This window comes from Sus scrofa, chromosome 12, assembly GCF_000003025.6.
Source record: "Sus scrofa isolate TJ Tabasco breed Duroc chromosome 12, Sscrofa11.1, whole genome shotgun sequence".
In the NCBI taxonomy this organism is placed as follows: domain Eukaryota; kingdom Metazoa; phylum Chordata; class Mammalia; order Artiodactyla; family Suidae; genus Sus; species Sus scrofa.
The window spans coordinates 48,910,582-48,930,809 of NC_010454.4; the positions used below are offsets into that span (position 1 = coordinate 48,910,582).

The 20,228-nt window shown below is 52.8% G+C and overlaps 1 protein-coding gene and 1 long non-coding RNA gene across 24 annotated transcripts in view; one reads left to right on the forward strand and one right to left on the reverse strand.

The window, feature by feature from the left end:
- RAP1GAP2 (RAP1 GTPase activating protein 2) overlaps window positions 1-20,228 on the forward strand; it is a 211,284-nt gene that overhangs the window by 103,748 nt on the left and 87,308 nt on the right. For all 23 annotated transcript variants that reach the window (XR_002337315.1, XM_021067635.1, XM_021067652.1 and 20 more), the window contains one exon: window positions 6,778-6,862. Coding sequence is in view for 22 of the 23 variants with exons in the window: in XM_021067635.1 (XP_020923294.1) it covers window positions 6,778-6,862 (85 nt within the window). In the remaining variant the exon portion in view is untranslated. The remainder of the gene's footprint in view (window positions 1-6,777; window positions 6,863-20,228) is intronic.
- LOC110256077 lies at window positions 1,596-6,832 on the reverse strand. Its single transcript, XR_002337316.1, has 3 exons — window positions 6,749-6,832; window positions 2,904-3,122; window positions 1,596-1,635 (listed from the first exon to the last, which is right to left on the reverse strand). It is a non-coding gene; the product is annotated as an uncharacterized LOC110256077 (long non-coding RNA).

The window sequence follows — 20,228 nt, forward strand, 5'->3', positions numbered from 1 at the left end:
CGTGTGGGCGGGCTGGTCCGTCAACCTCGAGACGTAACGCAGGGGGGGCCTCTGTCAACCCCGGCCAGGGGCCACGCTGGCTCTCATGGCTGGTGTGCCCAGCTCCGTCCGGCTCCTCTTGGCACCTTCCCTTTCTCCTACCCCTGGCCCAGTGCAGGGATTCAGGGTCCTCAGGGAAGTGCAGGGCCATCTTCTCCCAAAACACCCAGAGAGAAGCCAGCATGTTCTTTGCAGCTGCAGGCACGGAGCATCACCCAGGCCTCCCCTCGGTCCCCTGCACAGGCCTCTGGCTGAGTCCCGGCTCATACAGCTCCTGTGTAGCCCTGGCCCCTGCTGTCAGCCCACCACTTATGGGGGACCTGTAGACCCCGGGATCCCCGCCCCTCCTCTCCCCTCACGTAGACCCTGGCCTTCATGCTCTCTAAACCTTTGTCCATAAACCAGCTGTGCTTCCTCAGGTTCTTTCACGCCCAGCGCTCATGCTGGGGTGACTGGGGAGCTGTGCCTTTTCTCAGGAGAAGGGGACAGAGGCTCTTGGTGGCATTTGGGCATCTCCCTCTGCCTCTCTAGGCCCCTGTGTCCTTGTCACTGTGACTAGGCTGTCAAGTGGCTTCTCTTGGTGTCTACCTTTGTGTCCATGAAATTAGGTGGGCCTGGTGGGGTGGGGGCTGCATTCCCTGGGGAATTTTGCATCTTCAGTGGTCCAGAATTGTGCTCTGAGTCTCCTGGGTCCTATTAGCGTGTACACAGGATGGATGTGTCACCAAAGTCAGCCCTGCCAGGTGCTGACAGGTGAGTAACACCTGCTCCTTCCCAAGGGGCCCTCCAAGGGGGGGATCAGAACGCAAGCTTTCTACCTTTTGGAGTCTCTCCTTCCTGAACCTGTGCCGCCTTCTCTCCCTCCACTCCCCGAACGCTCTGCTGCTGGGCTGGCGTCCTTCTCCCCTTCCACATGGGCCCTAGCACAGCACGGACCGTGACAGCCTCACCTCTGTGTCTGTGTCCTTGGGGCTTGGAATCAAGCCATGCGCACAAGCTCAGGACCTGGTGGCTCACACACAGCCACTGGACTCTCCTGTCTGAAGCATATGGGCATCCGGGTTCTCTGAGTTGAAGCTGTCCCTGCCTCCTCTCCGCCCTCTGGCTTTCTGCCTTGATGCCCCCTCTACCACGCCCACCCCCTCCAGCTCATCTGATGGCAGCCTTGGCAACCACAGTGATGGCCAGGCATTAGGGTTTTGCCCTGTACCACGCACTGTGCTAAATGCTTTATGGGTCTCATTCAGACCACCCAGTGAGGTGAGTATTATGATACCATTGTACAGATGAGGAAGTTGAGGTGCAGAGAGGTGAAATAACCAGACCAAGGTCACACAGCTCATCAGGGATTGTTCTGGAATTCAGTTCTAGGCCTGGGGAGTTCCCGTTGTGGCGCAGCAGAAACGAATCTGACTAGTATCTATGAGGATGCAGGTTTGATCCCTGGCCTCACTCAGCAGGTCGGGGATCTGACGTTGCGGTGAGCTGTGGTGTAGGTCGCAGATGCGGCTCAGATCCTGCATCACTGCTGCTGTGGTGTAGGCTGGCAGCTGTAGCTCCAATGTGACCCCTAGTCTGGCAACTGTGGGTGCAGCCCTAAAAAAAAAAGCAAAAAGAAAAAAAAATGGAATCATAGCATATGTGACCTTTTGTTTCTGGCTTCTGTCACTTAGCCTGTTTCTGAGGTTCATCCATGTTGTAGCTTGTGTCAGTACTTCACTCCTTTTTATGGCCAAATAATATTCCACTGTGTGGAAGGACCACGTTTCGATCATCCATCCATTGGTCAATGGACACTTGGGTTATTTCCACTTCTCATCTGTTGTGATGATGCGTCTCGTTCCTTTTGGTTTGGTTTTCCTGGGGAGCTCTTTGTAGCGGCCGGCTGTCTGCATTTGTCTAGCTTGGCTGCTTGGAACGCAAGCGAAAACAGGGCCGAGCATGGCAGGGTGGCAGGGGAGCTGGTGTTGTGGGAGATGCAGAGCAGGGGGCTGTGGAGGTCTGGGAGAAACTCTGTGCCAGAGGGAGGGCTTTAACCTGGCCCCAGAGCCACCCCCTAACACGGGGGATTTTGCCTGTTGTTCATTATTAACCGGTGGTTACGATCCTGACAATAGATCCCTGGGGCTAGAACAGGTGCTTATTCGAGATGCCAGAAATGTTTTTGAAGACATGTAAACAGCCCCGGACTCTTGCTTCTCTCTTTTCACTTGGAAGCCTGATCACCATTTTCTGAGTTATAAAAAGTTATCCATTTGTCTAGGACTGTGGGTCGCCTTGTGGGTTTGGGACCCCCATGCCCTCAGCGCTGCCTGTGAGCTGGCTTGATTGGAGAGGCAGCTTTCAACCTCTGTGCTGTGACACGTGTCAAGATCACTAGGGCTTATGGGAAAGTCATTACAAACACTAGTGAGGATACCGCTTCTGCTAATAACTTACCTCTTGCTAATAATTAGTTAGAGCAGATTCAAGGTTATCTCTTGATATGATCATGTTACTTTCACTGCTTGGTATATGGTATATGTGCTATGTTTACCTGAGAAAGGCCTGGAATTGCATGGAGCACCGTGTTCTCACTCTGTCTTATCTCCGCACCAGCTGGTGGCTATGCTGGGCCTGGCTGTCCTTGGGAGGGTGGCTCGCACGCAAATGTCATTGGTTGCGAAGGCTGGGGCAGGACGAGGTCGAGCCCCGCTGACCACAGCAGGGGTCATGAGGCTGAAGCAGGGATTTCATCCGTTTTGGTTTGGGTCCTCCAGTTACAAAACCAAGGCTAGAATGTGGGACTCGGGCGGTGTGTTTGTTTCCTAGGGCTGCTCTCACCATGTATCATAAACCAGGGAGCTTGAACAACAGGCACTTACCGTCTCGGTTCTGAGGGTTAAAAGTCCAAAATCAAGGTGTTAGGTGCTCCTTCTGAAGGATTCGGGCCAGAAGAATCCTTCTTTGCCTCCTGTAGCTTCTGGTGGTGGCCCGCAGTCCTTGGTGTTTCTTGGCATTCCAGCGGCATCACTCCAACCTCTGCCCTCGTTGTCCCGTGGCATTCTCCTTGTGTGTCTGTGTCTCCACGCAGCCCCCTTCTCCTGTTATAAGGACGTGTTGAATTAAGGGGTCACCCTAGTGACCTTGTCTTGACTTCAAAGACTCTTACTTCCCAACAAGGTCACAAGTAACAGAGTTTAGGACTTCAAAATATCTTTAAGGAGGTTCACAATTCAACCCATAACAGGCAGTTAGTTCTTAAATGGCTCCCAGGAGGAGGGAAGTCAAGAGCAGGATGGGTGCAGGAGTTCCTGTTGTGACTCAGGGGGTTATGAACCTTACTAGTATCCTTGAGGATGCGGGTTCAATCCCTGGCCTCGCTCAGTGGGTTAAGGATCTGGCATTGCTGTGAGCTGTGGCTGTGGCCAGCAGCTGCATCTCCGATTCAACCCTTAGCCTCAGAACTTCCATATGCCGCAGGTGTGGCCCTAAAAACAAAAACAAAAACAAAAAAGAGTAAGGTTGGTGCAGTGTGGCCCATCCCCTCCCATAAGAGCCACTCCAAGCCATCCGGCTGCCAAGGCAGGGTTGATTCTAAATCTGTAGCCAAGGGCCCGAGTGTGGGTTCTGATCTTTTTGAGGGCAGTGGTCATGGCTTCTGCACAGCTTGGTGTCCCCTCTGGAGTCTTGGACAGAGCCCTGGAGCCGGCAGGAGGCCGATGGTCACTGGTGCTCCTTCCTGTTCCAGCACCTTCCAGGCTTCAAGCATCATTTGGGAAATCCTTCTGGCAGAAAATACATCATGCTCCCACTTGATAGTCCTCACCACTCCCTGGAGACTGATCCAGAGAGAACATGTTGGCACAGGAGAGAGGGGCTCAGCCACAGAGAGTTGGGTATGGAGGCCCTTTGCCCGAGACTCAGGACCTCGATAATATCTCATCTGCCTCTGGTCCCCTGGAAGGGGACATCTTGCACCTTATGGAGAGAACTGGACAGTGTGATTATGTATGTGAGGCTTGTCTGACCTCTGATGGTAAAAGCCTGCTGGCATTGCCCTCTTCTAGGTTTGTGTTCTTGGAGAGCCAGGGCAGCTAGGGGTCAAGTGTGCCCAGAAACCATCTCGGGGAGTAAGCCAGAGGTCCTCCGCTAACCCCACAGCAGTGCTGCGGATTCTAGGTGGGGCTTGTCTCCCCTCTCCTCCCCGCATGGTTTTCCCTTCCAGGCTTCCAGCCCCCTCCCCCGGGGGAGCTGCCTCCTGTCTGTTCTCACCTCAGGGGCCCCTTCCTCCTTCACTTTCCCCCATGATGGCTCTTGGCACAGGTCCATTGAAGAGGAGCAGTGGCTGCTTGGAAAGGATTGAATGGTGGCTGGAGGGGGTGAGCTTGTCCCAGACCCAGCTCTGTTGAGTTCACAGCTGGGCTGGACCCCACATGGTGACGTCCAGCAGAAGGGGAGGCTGATGGCTCTGGCTGAGAGGTAGAGGAGCTGCATCCGTTCTTTTGTGTGTGAGCATGTGTGTGTGTGTGTGTGTGTGTGTGTGTGTGTGTGTGTGTGCCCAACAGTCACACGTGTTGAGTCCTGGCCCTTTGGTTCTTGTAGTTACAGTCTGGATCAGGTGTGAGGGGAACGCTGCTCTCCAGTCGTCAAGTGAGCCCGAGGTCCAGGAGGAAAGGAGGAGAGAGGCAGATGGGGGACTGGCATGACTGAGGTTAAGGGGTCACATAGACCCTCTGCTAAGTGCGGTGTTCACGCAGCCTCCTTACCTGGCTTCCTGGAGGGCAGGCTTCAGGGGCAGGCAGGGCTTGTGCCAGGGTAGATGGAGCCTGCCTGGGCTGAGGGGAACCAGGCCGGGGTGGTGTCTGGGCCCCAGGGCCAGGGTTTCCTCTGGAAAGATGGGGGGTTGGGCTCTGTAGGGAATGTGGCTTCTCTCACAAAGGGGACTTGGGGTTGGAGCTGTCATCACTGTTGGCAGGATGGAGCCGGGACAAAGTATGGAAGCATTCTCTCCAGGTGGCAGTGGTGGTCCTTTGGTCATTTAAGTGGGAGCAGGCGGGGGCCTGACTCTCTGGGCTGCTTCGAGGTGGGGCTCTGGAGGAGGAACAGTTCCAAAATTGGGGCCTTTGTGGCTCAGCCCAGTCTTCTTAGGCTCTTAATGCTGTTATGCTTGCCTCTCCCTCCTGTCCTATGATATAGCCGGGGCTCATCCAGGGCAGCAGAGTCCCTTGTCCCGGGACTCCCCCAGGTTCTGCCCAGCTGGCCCTGTTGCATAACCACCACTCCGAAGGCTTATCCACTGCAAACATTCTGCCCAGTGATCGCGCTGTAAACCAGCACTCCATGGTCACCAACAAGAGCCAGATGGAAAGTGGGGAGTGTGTGGACTTGTTGCAATCGTGTTGTCATGGTGACACAACTCCGTTTAGCTGCCTCTCCACAGTCCTAGCCCACATGGACTAAAATAAGTTTTACCTGCAGCTTGCACAGCAGGCAGCCCTGTCCTTCTAAAGTCAGCTGTCTGGCCAGGGCATGTTTGTGTGTGTGTGTGTGTGTGTGTGTGTGTGTGTGTGTGTGTGTTTAAGGACAGAGGGGCCCCCCGGGAGGATGAACTGAAAACATTTACCCCGCTCCCCTTCTCCCACCTGGTCCTGTATCTCTCTCTCTTTTGTGTGTCTTTTTATGGCCGCACCTGTGGCATATGGAAGTTCCTAGGCTGGGGGTTGAATCAGAGCTGTAGCTGCCAGCCTACACCACAGCCACAGCCATGCAGGGTTGGAGCTTCGACCTACACCACAGCTCATGGCAATGCTGGATCCTTAACCCAATGAGCGAGGCCAGGGATCGAACTGTGTCTTCATGGATGCTAGTCAGATACGTTTCCGCTGCGCCACGACGGGAACTCCCCTGTATCTCTTTAGATCCATGGTTCTCAGCCCTCAGCATGCATCACATTCACCTGGAGAGTTTTGTTTTTTTCTTTTTTGGCTGCCCTATGGCATAGGGAGTTGGAATTAGATCTGAGCCACATTCACCACCTAGGCTGCAGCTGCAGCAATGCTGGATCCTTAACCCACTGTGCTGGGCTGGGGATTGAACCCAAGTCCCAGCTCTTCCAAGACACAGCTGATCCTGTTGTGCCACAGCAGGAAATCCATAGATTGTTAAAATACAGATCCCTGGGAGTTCCTGTTGTGGCTCAGCAGGTTACGAACCCGAGTAGTATCCATGAGGATGCGGGTTCGATACTGGCCCTGCTCAGTGGATTAAGGATCCAGTGTTGCCGTGAGCTGTGGTGTAGGTCACAGATACAGCTTGGATCTAGCGTTGCTCTGGCTGTGGTGTAGGCCAGCAGCTGTGGCTCCAATTGGACCCCTAGCCTGGCAACTTCCATATGCTGCAAGTGGGGCCCAAAAAGCAAAAAAAAAAAAAAAAAAAAAAAAAAAAAAAAAAAAAAAAGAAAAGAAAAAAGGACAACCTCCCCTCCCACCACGGATTCCTGGGCCCCATCCCTGGAGAGTCTGGTGTGCCCCTGAGAACATGCATTTCTAACAAATGTCCAGGTGATGCTGCTGGTGCAGAGACCATACTGGGGGTAGCCCTGCCTTAGATTTTAGTGCATCCCAGTAAAGAAATGCACTGGCTCTACTTTCTGCAGTGTGTGTGAGACTGTCCTTAGGCTTAGCTGCTGTTGGAGGAGAGGGAAGGGCACGGGGAGGTCCCCACTCACCTCTTCTGTGTTCTGTGGCCTCTTCACAGGAAGCAGGAGCTGGCCAACAGCTCGGACGTGACCCTTCCGGACCGGCCGCTGTCCCCTCCTCTCACTGCGCCGCCCACCATGAAGGTAAGAGACCTGGGGTCGGTAAGAGGGGAGGAGGAGTGGGCGGGGAAAGTGCTGCTGCTTTGGCCACAGGCCCAGCTGCTTCTGTCCTCTGGGTCCGTGTCATGTCCCCACACCTCTGGAGGCAGCGTCCACTTGAGATTACCAGTGTGGGAAGACAGTGTGACTGTGAGATTCAGGGGTGTCAAGCGGCTGTGAGGAAATAGACTGCGGTCGAATGGGGGTGGGCAGGGTGCTTGGTGATTGGCGAGAGGTCTTGTGGAGCTGTAGGTTCTGGAACGAGGGGCCCAGGCGGGAGTAGGTGGGGACACTTAGAATGCAACTGGGTGCCTTAAGGGGCCACTGTCCAGAAGGGCTGCCTGGGGCTGGGGGTGGGGAAGGAGGGGTCCTGTGAGCTTGGAGCCTCCTGGAACTTGAATGGCACTTATATGCTGGTCTCCCTGCCTCTGACTGGCCCTCCTGTCACCCCAATCCCTGAGGGCGAGTTGCCTTGGCGGTTCTGGGGAGCCAGTCATTCTTTACCTGTTAGCACTTCATTCACAAGCCTCTTTCCTGGGCGACTACATCCCAGGACCCTAAGGGGCCAGCATCCTCCCCTAAGGGCCCCTGAGCTCTCCCCCTTTACCTATCGGTCCTTCTGCAGGGTGGCCGTATGCACCTGAACTGGCCTTCCGGGAGGAGTTAGGCACAGTCAGTATTCTTGCCTAGGCAGCAATGCACCTCCCTCCCTCACACTTTGCCAGGTGAGGACTAGCTCTGAAGAAGTCACCTGCCTCCTGAGTCATCGGAGGGGACAGCAAGGCCAGCCCCTATCTTTGTCTTGGGGCTCTGCTATGAGGTGCCTCAGGGAAATAATTAGGTGTCTCTTTCTTGCTGGCCCATGTTGCACCCCATCTACCCTGACCTAATCTCTTGCAAACGGATGCCTTCAAAGGATGCAGATAAAAGGCATCTTCCCATTATTATCCCATATTGAATACCCACCATGCACAGAGCTGTGTGGTTTGCAATGAGGGGGAATACATGGAATGGCAGCCAGAGCCTGTCCTGGTTGGATTAGGAATTCAGGAGTGGGTGGGGTGCAGGGCTGAGCTAAGACAGCCATCCGGTTGGGTATCCAGGGGCATTGAAAGCCAGACCACCGTCATCAGCCTAGTCACGGTGCTGGCATCTGAGCCAGGGGCTGGGGTGGCTTGCTTGCACAGGGTAATGCTGAGGCATATGGCCATTCTGGGTTTCAGCCCCTTGGTCTGCAGGGTTGGGTATGGAGCCTTGTCTCTGCTCATGGATGGCGGGAGTTTGCAGGGAGGACTCTGAAAGTCTCCCGGGAGGAGTCACTGAGTTCTCTTGGCAGGGTTTACTTATGTACTCAATTTATTCAACACACAGTATTTATTTGAATGTTGTATTAGTCAAGACTCTTGGTGGCAAGGGACTGAAATATAACTTATTTTGGTTTAGGCATAAAAGGAAATTTATTGCCTTCGTAATGGCAAGTGTAGACTCCAGGCATGGCTGCATCCATGAAATCTGTCTCTTGCCATTTCTTTTCCGTGTTTCATTCTTTGTCAAGCTCTAGCTTTGTGTCAGCAGATGGTAACAACAGCTTCTACTTGTTAAGGACCTCCATTGGAAAGAAGAGTATCTTTTTTCCCCCAGTAATTCTAATGCAAGTCCCAGGGAAGAAGCTCATTGGCCTGGTTTAGGTCACATGTCTATCTCTGAACCAATCATTGCAACCAGAGAGATGGAAGGCTCTGATTGGCCAGACCTGGATCACCACCTAGATGGTAAGGATGGAGGCAGGGGTAGCTCCTTAAGGAAAATTGAAGGTTGTTGCAATGAGAGGAGGAGGAAATGGATCCAGGGCAGGCCAGGCCAGTAGCTTTCTACTGCAAGGCTGACCATGTGCCAGGCCCTGTGCTGAGCACTGGGGACCTAGTAGTAACAGGGCAATATGATCTCTGTTCTCCTGGAGTTTTGTCATCTAGCGAGGGAGACAAAAATTGAAAAAACAATTGCAAGAATGGGGGATTGGGCATTTGCATTGTGGCTCAGGGGAAATGAATCTGACTAGTATCCGTGAGGACGCGGGTTTGATCCCTGGCCTTGCCCAGTGGGTTAAGGATCCGGCGTTGTTGTGAGCTGTGGTGTAGGTCGCAGACATGGCTTAGATCCTGTGTTGCTGTGGCTGTGGTGTCAGTCGGCAGCTACAGCTCCAATTGGACCCCTAGCCTGGGAACCTCCATATGCTATGAGTGTGGCCCTAAAAAGAGAAAAGGCCAAAAACAAAACAAACAAACAAACAAACTAAAAAGCACAGAGTAGCTCAGGGACAATGTAAGGTCTGGACGGGGGAATCTAACCTGATCTTGGAGAGAGAGGGTCAGGGAGGGTTTTGAGGAAGTGATACTTAGGTTAAACCCTGAGCATGGAGGAGGACTTCGTGAAGCAGAGGCGCAGTCAGGGAGGAGAGGGTTTTAGATGCTTGCTACTCCAAGCGAGGCCCAGAGACCAGCTGCACCTGCCTCATTTGGGAATTCCTTCGAGATGGAGACTCTCAGGCCTCCCTCCAGACCACTGAACGGAATCTGCATTTTACCAGCATTCCCTAGTGGTTCCCATGCATGTTATAGCTCAAGAAGCTCTGTAGGCGCTGTCCTCCATGAGGCAGGAGAGAGAAGGTTGCTCTGGGGAACCAGGATCGCTGGAGCACCCACAGTTAGGGACAAAGAGGCAGATCTTTGGAAATTTTGCTCAAGATTTTGGACTTGGTCCTAACTAAGGGCATTAACGTCATTGAAGGTTTTAGTCAGAAGTGTAAGAGGATGGGACTTTTGAAAAGTCACCTTGGGGAGTTCCCGTTGTGGCTCAGTGGTAATGAACCCAACTAGCATCCTTGAGGATGTCAGTTCGATCCCTGGCCTCGCTCAGTGGGTCGGGGAGCCATTGTTGCCGTGAGCTGTGGTGTAGGTCGCAGACGCAGCTTGGATCCAGCGTGGCTGTGGCTGTGGTGCAGGCTGGCAGCTACCGCTCTGATTTGCCCCCTAGCCTGGGAACTTCCATATCCTGTGAATGTGGCCCTAAAAATACAGGGGAAAAAAAAAAAAAAAGGCCCCCTGGCCTGTGGGGAGGATGTGTGGGAGGGAGGGGCGTGGGAATGGGGTGGGGTGGGGGCCGCTGCAGGAGTCCAGAGGGGAGAGGCTGGTGGCCTGACTCTGAGGGGCTTGTTAGGGTATTTGGAAGTGGTGAGATTTCCTAGGAGGTGGGTTGGTGAGATATGAGGATTTGGGGAGAGGTAGGAGGCAGGAATGGCCCCAGGATTGGAACAACTGGATAAATGTCACATTCTCTGGGAGGGAGTGGCCTGGGAGGAGGCCGAGGGCTGAGGTTCTAAGTGCTGAGTTGGACGTGCTTGAGGCCCAGTGTCAGTGAGTAGCTGGGTGTTCGGGGGGCCAGGCCTAGAAGGTTGGACTAGAGATAAAAATCTGGAGTCGGAATTCCCGTTGTGGCTCAGCGGTAATGAACCTGACTAGTATCCATGAGGATGAGGGTTCAATCCCTGGCCTCACTCAGTGGGTTAAGGATCCGGTGCTGCTGTGGCTGTCGTATAGGCCGGCAGCTGTAGCTCCAATTTGACTCCTAATATGCTGTGGGTGCGGCCTAAAAAGACAGAAAAAAAAAAAAAATCTGGACTCATTTTTGTAGCGACAGGAATTGAAGCTTGGGGTGGAGGGGTGGGTGGGGGTGGTGAACTCTCCAGGAAGAGGATGGAGTGAGAAGATGAGATGCCTCGAGTGGACTCCCCAGGTAAAGGCAGGTGTGGAGGAGGCAGGGGATGTGGTGAGAGGGATGGGCAGCAGCGTCAGCCTCTCTGAAGAGGCCAAATACCATTTGGAGCTCACAGTGGCCTCTGGGTTTAGTGGCCTGCTGGCTACTTAAAACCGCAATGCTCAGGAGTTCCCTTGTGGTGCAGAAGGTTAAGGGTCTTTCATGGCTCAGGTTGCTGCTGTGGCACATGTTTGAATCCCTGGTCTGGGAACTTCCACATGCCATGGGTGTGGCCAAAAAAACCCCCAGACCAAAAAACCCCTCAATGCTCATTATTTCCCGCAGCCTGCCAGCACAGAGGGAGGAGCTGCTTTGCAGCTATACTTGTAGAATCAAATGCCTGTCATCCAGTGTGTCCCTACACTGAATTTCCTGAGACCGGGACCCCTTCCTGTTCTGTGGGTCCCCCGTCTCGGTAGATGTTTACAGTGCGTCGACTATTCTGGAATCCAGGCTGGAGGAGTAGGCGCTTATCTTCCACTCCTCTGGTTGTGCTCGAATCTTCCATCCCAGCAGCCCCTCTTTCTCCAGGTGATACGTTTCTAAATTAAGCCTGAACACATGGATCCTTTAAGATGTGGACTGAAGCCCTCTCCCTCCTCATCCGTCACCCGTGGAGTCACCCGTGTAAGACCTGGGCTCCCACTGGCAGTGTGCTCTCCAGGGTGGGGTTAAGCCTCTGTTCGCTGTCCTTTCCAGACCTCCTCAGGTTATACTGCACACCGAAGTCTGAGACGCCAAGCGTGGAGGGAGGGAGCTCTCTCCAGGGTCAGTGGCCCGGGAGTGGCACCCGCCCCCACCCTCCCGGCATCTGCGCAGTGCAAGAGGGTCTCGCTCAGCTCCCTTCGCAGCGAAGGCTCGGGGTGGTGGGAGCAGGGAAACCCCTTTGGTATTGATGAGCTTGGGAGTCACAAAATGTCAGGGGTGGGGGATCATGAAGCTGGAGACCAGGGGGTGGGACATGTCTAGCCCCAGGTCCCCTCAAACTTAGCTCTGTTTCTCCTACAGTCAGAGAATAATTTCAGTTCTAAGTCCCAAACAATTTTTGATAAGATGCTCTCATTCTGGAATTCCCATTGTGGCGCAGTGGTTAACGAATCCGACCAGGAACCATGAGGTTGCGGGTTCCATCCCTGGTCTCGCTCTGTGGGTTAAGAATCCAACGTTGCCGTGAGCTGCGGTGTAGGTCGCAGACATGGCTCAGATCCCGTGTGGCTGTGGCTGTGGTGTAGGCCGGTGGATACAGTTCCGATTCAGCCCGTAGCCTGGGAACCTCCATATGCCGCGGGAGCGGCCCTAGAAAAGGCAAAAAGACAAAAAAAAAAAAAAAAAAAAAAGATGCTCTCATTCCATCCCCCACACCAGGGACAAGCAACTTCCTCTAGCTGCTTCTCTGGAAGGGACTGCCGGAGCAGAAGCTGGCCTCCAGCCTGAGAAGTGTCCCCCAGGCCCCTTCCGCCCCCTCCCACCAGCACGCCTGTTGCAATTTGTCCTTTACACCCCCTCCCCCAGCTCTGTGTGTCTGTGGTTTTCGAGGGGATTTTTTCCTTGCTAATATGAAACTGAGAAAAAGCCACCAAAGAGAGGCTGAGCAGATGGGCAGGACGAGAGCCCGGTTCCCAGCCAGAATTCAAACTGTGGATGGCACAGGGTGGGCTGGGAGAAAGATTTGGGGCTGTCTCCCTGGGAATGTGGTGGATGGCTTCCAGGCCCACATTTTTGATGATCTGGTTTTCATACCCAAATGGATCACACACACCAGGGAGGGCGGGTGTGTGTGCCCATCCGTGCCCCAGGCCCCGCAGGGTCAAACGAAGGCTGCAGTCCTCGTCCCTCAAAGAACCTGCTGTCTTCAGGGGGCCTCAACTGAGCAGAAGAAACCATATGGCTCAGCATGTGACCGGCTCAGTGTGTCATGTGGCTTCTCTGTGGGGGGAGAGGAGTGAGGATGGCTTCTTGGGGAGGCGGGTGCCAAGCCTGGGGGTTGGGGGACCCCCGGAACAAACATACAAACAACCTTTTGGGCTCGAAGGGGTTAGGCTTGACCCTCCTGAATCTTTCCCAGTGCACGGTTAAGTGCACGGGGCGTTCTGTTGAAGGTGATGATGCCAGGACGTGATGTGACCTGGATCTGAATTGTCACTCTTATCTCTGGAGCCCCACCAGGCCTGACTGGCCTGGTCAGCTGGGAGGTGACCCTTGCTCGACTTCTCCATCCCTCTTTGTGCAAATCAGAGGGCACCTCCCTGGAGACCTTCTTTCCCAAAGAGAACAAGGAGGCCTGGCGTGCCTGCTGTGGGGGGAGCAGGAAATCTTATTCCTGCTCCCCCCCCCCCGCCCCCCTGGTACTTGGCTCTCCATCACTCACTAATGCCCCCGCAGCCCTCAAGGTTATGCAGGTATGAAACCCCCAGATGCTGGGGAAGAAAGTGGCCCCAGAGGAGCCTTCTCTGTACCCCTTCATTGTCTTTGGGCAAAGCCATGCCAGGTTTCCACCTCCTGCCCTCCCAGGGCTACTGACTGCCCACCAGCTGCTCTTTCTCCTGGGGAGTGGGGAGTGGGGGCTGGGGGCTGGGGTTTCCTTCCCAGCTTGTGGCACGGCTGGGGCACGATGCCATCTCTTACTGTGCCCTGGTTCCTGTCCTCTGTCTTCTGAACCCACTGGGGAGAGAGACCACCCCTCCTCTGTCAGGGTTGAGGGAGGGGTTTCAGCCCCCGTCGGATGTACGAAGTTTGTATGGATGAGGCGAGCAGGTGTTTGTGGGAAGGTTGTTGGGACCCCTTTTGGGTGGGGGTGGGAAGGGCCCAAAGACGCCCACAAGGAGCTTTGGTTTCCCCTCTTCAAGAAAGTCTGGGGAGGGGGATGCCTGAGAGTTAGGACAAATATTCATTCCCCGCATGACCCCCGCTGCAGCAGGTACAGCTGGCTTTCCTGTTGGTGCTCCTGGCAAAGCTGCCTCTGGTCTCCACACAGACCCTCTTTATGTCACTGGTCCAGATGCCATCTCCTCAGGAACCACTTCCCAGGAGCCCTCTGATTTCGCACATGCCGACAGACAGGGGAGCCCAAGGCAGCGCGGCACAAGGGGGGCTTACCTGGGTCCGCATCTGTAGGGGGTGCCTTGGAGGCTCAGAGACGTGGAGAGGTCTGCGTGTGCACCACCTGTACGAACCCACCCCTCATGTGTGCGCATGTGTACATTGGCCTTGATTTTGTTCATTGTCTTAAGGCCAACTAGTCTACACTTCTTGCAAATCACTTAAAAATTTTTTTTTTCTTTGTAGGGCTGCACCTGCAGCATATGAATATTCCCAGGCTAGGGGTCGAATCGGAGCTCCAGTTGCCAGCCTATACCACAGCCGCAGCCATGCCAGATCCAAGCCGCACCTGTGACCTATACCGAAACTCACGGCCATGCCAGATCCTTAACCCACTGAGCAAGGCCAGGGATCGAACCCACATCCTCATGGATGCTAGCCAGGTTCATTACCACTGAGCCACGACAGGAACTCCCTTGCAAATCACTGTAGGTGGACCTGCATTAAAAAAAAAAACAGGAGTTCCCGTCGTGGCGCAGTGGTTAACGAATCCGACTAGGAACCATGAGGTTTCGGGTTCGGTCCCTGCCCTTGCTCAGTGGGTTAACGATCCGGCGTTGCCGTGAGCTGTGGTGTAGGTTGCAGACACGGCTCGGATCCCGCGTTGCTGTGGCTCTGGCGTAGGCCGGCGGCTACAGCTCCGATTAGACCCCTAGCCTGGGAATCTCCATATGCCGTGCGAGCGGCCCAAGAAATAGCAACAACAACAACAACAACAACAAAAAGACAAAAAAAAAAAAGACAAAAAAAACCAAAAAACAAAAAAACTTTGCTTACTTTGGAATGCATAAATCTTAACTGTATCGTTTTATTAATGGATACACCCTTGGGGCCCATGCTCTGATTCAGATATAGGACCTTTCTGTCTCCTCAGAATGTTCCACGGTACCCCTTCCTATCACCCTCTCTGGAAGCAACCAGTGTTCTGATTGTTTTTTCACTGTAAATTAGTTTTCCCTGTTCTAGAACTTAATTTAGAAGGAATCGCATTGTATGTATTTGTCTGCGTCCAGGGCAGCATAACTGTGAGCTGCTTCTGTGCTGTAGGGCATATCAGTAGTCTGTTCCTTTTTATCCCTATTGTACGAATCCAGAACAATTTGTTTTTCTCCGGTTGGGGGACATTTGGGGTGTTTCCCCGTTGGGGCTCTAATGAATAGCCAGAGGCTCTGAATCTTCTGATGTAAGTTTTGTTCTGGATACTTGTTTTCATGTCTCTTAGGTAAATGTCTAGAGGAAAACGGCTGGGTCAAAGGGAGGGGAATGTTTACCTTTATATGAAACCGCCAAACTTTGGCCAGATGGCTGTACCATTATCCGTCCCTGTTGGCAATATTATGAGAGCTCTGACTGCTTCGCATCCTTGTCAACATTTGCCATTGTCAGTCCATTTAATTTTAGCCCCTTGCGTGGGCCTGTAGGGAGGGGTATTTCATTGTGGTTTTAATTTGCGCTTGTCGGATGACTAATGACCTGGAGCATTTTCTCTCCTGCTTGTGGACCATCCTGGCAGGTCCTTTGCGCCCTCCTCCCTTTGTCTTCTGTGGGCCTTCTGTCTCGTTCTTTGTCTTAACAGGGCCCTTGATGAACAGAAGTTTTAATTTTGATGATGTCCAATTTCTGGATTTTTTTTCATTTTGTGTCTATAGCTTTCTGTATCCTACGCATTATTTGCTGACTCCACATCACAAAGATTTTCTGTCCTGGTTTCTTCTAGAAGCTTTCCAGTTTGAGCGTAGTTCTAAGATCCATCTCAAGGTCATTTAATTGTGGAGTGATAGAGGCATTGTTGGGCTGAACCCCACAGGCTGGCCAGCTCTGTCCTTGCTCAGCCTTAAGACGGAAGAAAGAGCCTAGAGGCAGTTACAGAGACCTCAAGGGTTTAATGGACAGGGGGCTCTTACAGGTCTGAAGCAAGGACCTGGAGTGCCATGCTGCTGTGTGCTGCAGACACGGCAGCAGACTTTGCTCCTGAAGGGGACAGGGAGGTGACCAGTTATGGGGGAATGGACTTGACATCAGATGGGCTCGCTGGTTACCAGGGAAACCAGCAGAGGAGCGTATCCCTCACTGCACCTTTGCCCCTTTAATAAGCTGGCGTGGTGGAGAGGTTCTGATCTAACGATTAGAACAGTCTCTAGCTGGTCGGGGGGCAAGTATGTAGACATTTACTGATTAGGCTCTGTGATTAAGAGCGAAAGCCTGTAAGGTGAGTAGGATGTAGGTGAGGCAGGACTGGTTGAGCAGGGAGATGTTCAGAGAGCCAGGGAACAGCCGTCTTTTTGCCTTTTTTTTTTTTTTTTTTTGTCTTTTTGCGATTTCTTGGGCCGCTCCCTCGGCATATGGAGGTTCCCAGGCTAGGGGTCTAATCGGAGCTGTAAGCTGCCAGCCTACGCCAGAGCCACAGCAATGTGGGATCCGAGCCGTGTCTGTGACCTACACCACAGCTCACGGCAATGCCGGATCGTTAACCCACTGAGCAAGGGCAGGGATCGAACCTGCAACCTCCCTAGTTGGATTCGTTAACCACTGCGCCACAATGGGAACTCGGAGAACAGCTGTCTTGAGTGGCCTGATCATATAGGTGTCTCGGCCCATTTATTCCCATGTGGATATCCTGTCACTGAAAAGACTTTGAGTTGCTTTGGTATCTTAGTCAAAAGTCCCCCGGCCGTATCCGTGCACCTATGCACGTGCACGGGTGTCTCTATAAGCCATGGTGTTTCTCTAGCTCAGGGATGGCAGATATGTGACATTTGGGCCATCACCCCAGCCTTCTGCCCCTACGGCAGATGTTAGCAATCCATCACGGCACTCTTGCCCATGAGTTGAGATGTGGTCTCAGAATCCTCTCCAACAAAGCCCTGCAGGCAGCTGCTGCCCGTCATTTGGAGCTGCCATGTGAGATGAATTGCCTCTGGCATCTCTGATCGAGGTTGGCGGACGAGGTTAAGGTCTTTGCTCAAGGTCTCACAGCTGCTGAGAGCGGAGCCAGGATTTGGACTCAGGTCCGTCTGTGTGGTTCCAAAGCCTGTGCTGTCCTGAGCATAGTCCCGACTGCTTTGCTTGAATCGCGTGCAGATGTTACTTCATCTCCCTGACCTCCAGTTTCTTCCTGTGTAGAATGGGGACAGTGGCCACCTGGAGGAGCAGGTGTGAGCAGTGATGAGGTTAAACCACCAGGCGGCTCGTGGGCTTCCTAACACATGGTAGGGGTTCGGCAAGGGGTTGTAAAAATAATGATGATATGATGGTGGTGGTGATGGTGACAGTGACAATGACAACGGCCACGACGATGATGATAACGACGTTGCTCTTGCCCTTGAGAAACGTACAGAGCGCTTCTCCCTGGGGAACTGGGAACCACGAGCCCGGGAGAGTCCCCTGCTGCTCCTGTGGAGCCTTCTGAGCTGGAGGCCCCCAGAGGGGAGTCCTAACGGCTCATTCCTAGAAATTGCTAATGGAGCCCAAGCTGCAGGCCTCGGCCTAGGCATCTGGGCCATGCGGGCCTTATTCCTTCTCTCTGTCTGGGGGGAATAGGCTAACTGGGCTTCCAGAATGGTCTTTCTGGGAACCCTCTTCCCCCTCCTGTGATTCTCCAGCCCCTCTCCCTCTCCTTCCAGTAGGTGTGTGATCGCCCCCACTAGGCCGGTGAGTCCATTTCCTTTGTCCGGGACTTAGATCCCTTCGAGGTTCTTTCTCAAAAAGGTGAGGCAGTGTGGAGCAGTAGTTACGAGCAGTTTCTGGATCCAGCCTGCTTGGCTTCAGGCTTTGCAGCTTCCCAGCTGTGTAACGTCTCGGAGCCTCAGTTCCCTCATGCGTAGGAATCTGAGAGATGCTGCCGCAGGTGGATGCGACGGGGATGAATTGAGATGATGGACGCTTAGCATTTAGCACAGAAGCGCGTGGTGTGGGCTGCAGACGTGTTGGTCACTATTATTCCTCCAGAGAAGAGCAATGCTCAGAGGGAAGGTCGGGAAGGAAGTACACCGATTTTTCTATTGTTGGTATAGAGTTTTCAGGACTCCTTGATTTCCAGCCCTGCCTGGTACCATGGCTGAGGTGCTTATCCATGTCCAATGAATAAAAATTGAAATCGCATTTTGTGTGACTGACCCCACCTGAGCCCTGTGTATTTTTTTTTTTTTTTTTTTTTTTTTTTTGTCTTTTTGTCTTTACTAGGGCTGTTCCCGCGGCATATGGAGTTTCCCAGGCTAGGGGTCGAATCGGAGCTGTAGCCACCGGCCTACACCAGGGCCACAGCAACATGGGATCCGAGTCTCGTCTGTGACCTACACCACAGCTCATGCCAGATCCTTAACCCACTGAGCAAGGCCAAGGATTGAACCTGCAACCTCATGGTTGCTAGTCGGATTCGTTAACTACTGTGCCACGACGGGAACTCCTATTTAGTTGATTTGTAAGTCAGTCCTATGCTAGTACCAAACTCTCCTGAGCCCTGGGTATTAAACTGAAAGCCTGCCTGATAAATGTGGATGGCAGGGTATTGGAAGAAAGGCCAAAACCACAGTTTCTGCCCAACAAACTCAGACAGACCTGGGGAAGGGGTCTTTCGGAGGGAGCATTCCTTTGGATCATGCTCCCAGCACTTGAAGTCAGGCTACCCTGAGTCAGTCGGGGTTCCATGGGGACAGGGAGAGAACCTGCAAGGCCAGTGTCCTCATGGAGGATTTGGGGATTGGACTGAACGGAGACTTGGAGAATTCAAGGCCGTGGAGAGTCCCAGGGTTGGCCTTGGAATGCATTTCATGATCTGTTTGTCCCCATCAGAAGGTTCCTTCCTTATTCTCTTTGCTTGCAGCTAATATTAAATGAGTCCATATTTCTAGGCGGATGCTGACCTCGTGCCCTGACAGAGTTCTTGTGTCAGGGCCTCTCCTTGATAATGTGGCATTGAACAAAAAAGCCCAGGATTGGAGAATTTTTATAAGACTTTTTTTGCCAGTACAGCAATAAACTCCCCAAATTCACAACCTATTTTAAATAAAATGATATATGCTCTTATGAAAAATGTAAGCAATGGTAAAGTGTAAAGAAAATAAAACAAAACAGAACCTTGATCAAGAAGGCTACCATCCAGACACACCCATCCTTACTGTTTTCTAAGTGTCCAGACATCTTGGCATCATGCACACAGACAGAAGCATAAATAAATGGGATCGCACTGTTTCTGCTCACTTGTAATAAAAAGAGTTAAATTCAATTTCTTTGCATTTAACCAGCGAAGAAAAAAACAGGTGGCTCAGAAGTTACTGGAGTTTAGATACATGTTTCTATAAGAGATAGTAACTCCTGTTAAGAGTCCTCTAAAAGTGAGGAAAAAAATTAAAAAAAAAAAAAAAGAAAAACCCCGCAAACCTTTGAGAGTGGAGACATTAATTTTTTAAAAAGCTAAATTATTTCAGCTTTGGAATTCTCTGGTGGCCTAGCAGGGTAAGGATCTAGCATTGTCACTGCAGTGGCTGGGGATTCGTTCCTTAGGCTGGGAACTTATGTATGCTGCAGGTGCAGCCAAAAATTTATTTCACGGAGTTTCCGTTGTGGCTCAGTGGGTTATGAACCCAACTAGTATCCATGAGGATGCAGGTTCAATCCCTGGCCCTGATCAATGGGTTAAGGACCCCATGTTGCCCTGAGCTGTGGTGTAGGTGCAGACACGGTTTGGATCCTGCGTGGCTGTGGCTGTGGTGTAGGCCAGCAGTTGCAGCTCTGATTCGACCCCTAGCCTGGGAACTTCCATATGCCACAGGTGCAGCCTTAAAAAGCCAAATAAATAAACAAATACATTTATTTCAGCTTTGTATGTAGTGTTTGGCTCTCTGCTTTGAAGTATGAGCACCAGGGGATTTTGGAGGCGAGGTGCTGTGGTCTGTGAACTTGGCCCTTGGACGGCGGGGGCATACTCCTTTCGAGGGGAACAGATACACCCTCAATAGCAGCCTGGGCCAACAGGGTCGTCGTCTCCAGGTACATGGAGAGATGGAAGAAACCTTCCAAGAGCCCCGGCTCAGCTCCACGTGGAAATCAAGCAGAGCCCCGTTGCGGGAGTGAATTGGATTTGCTGGCAAATGAAACGGCTGAGCTGATTTGATTTGGCAGCAGGACTGAGACGTTTCTGAAATGTCAGATGTTAATATGATGGCTGGTTGGCTCTAAATGGGAAGCCAGAAACGAGGGGTGGGTGGCTGGGTGGTGTCATCTGCTCTAGAAAGGGAAAAGAGGAGGGCCTGGGGACAGAGCACAGAGGAGGTGGGGTGGGCCTGGGAGAGGAGAGGGAAGGAAGAGAAGACGGTGGGAAAAGGCAGGAAGGGGTGAGGGAGCCGAGGTGAATGGCTTGGGTTTCAGTTCACTGAGGATCACTAGCTGGGAGGCCTGGAACCAGGCGGCCTTCAGATATGGTTTGTTTGGAGTTCTCGTT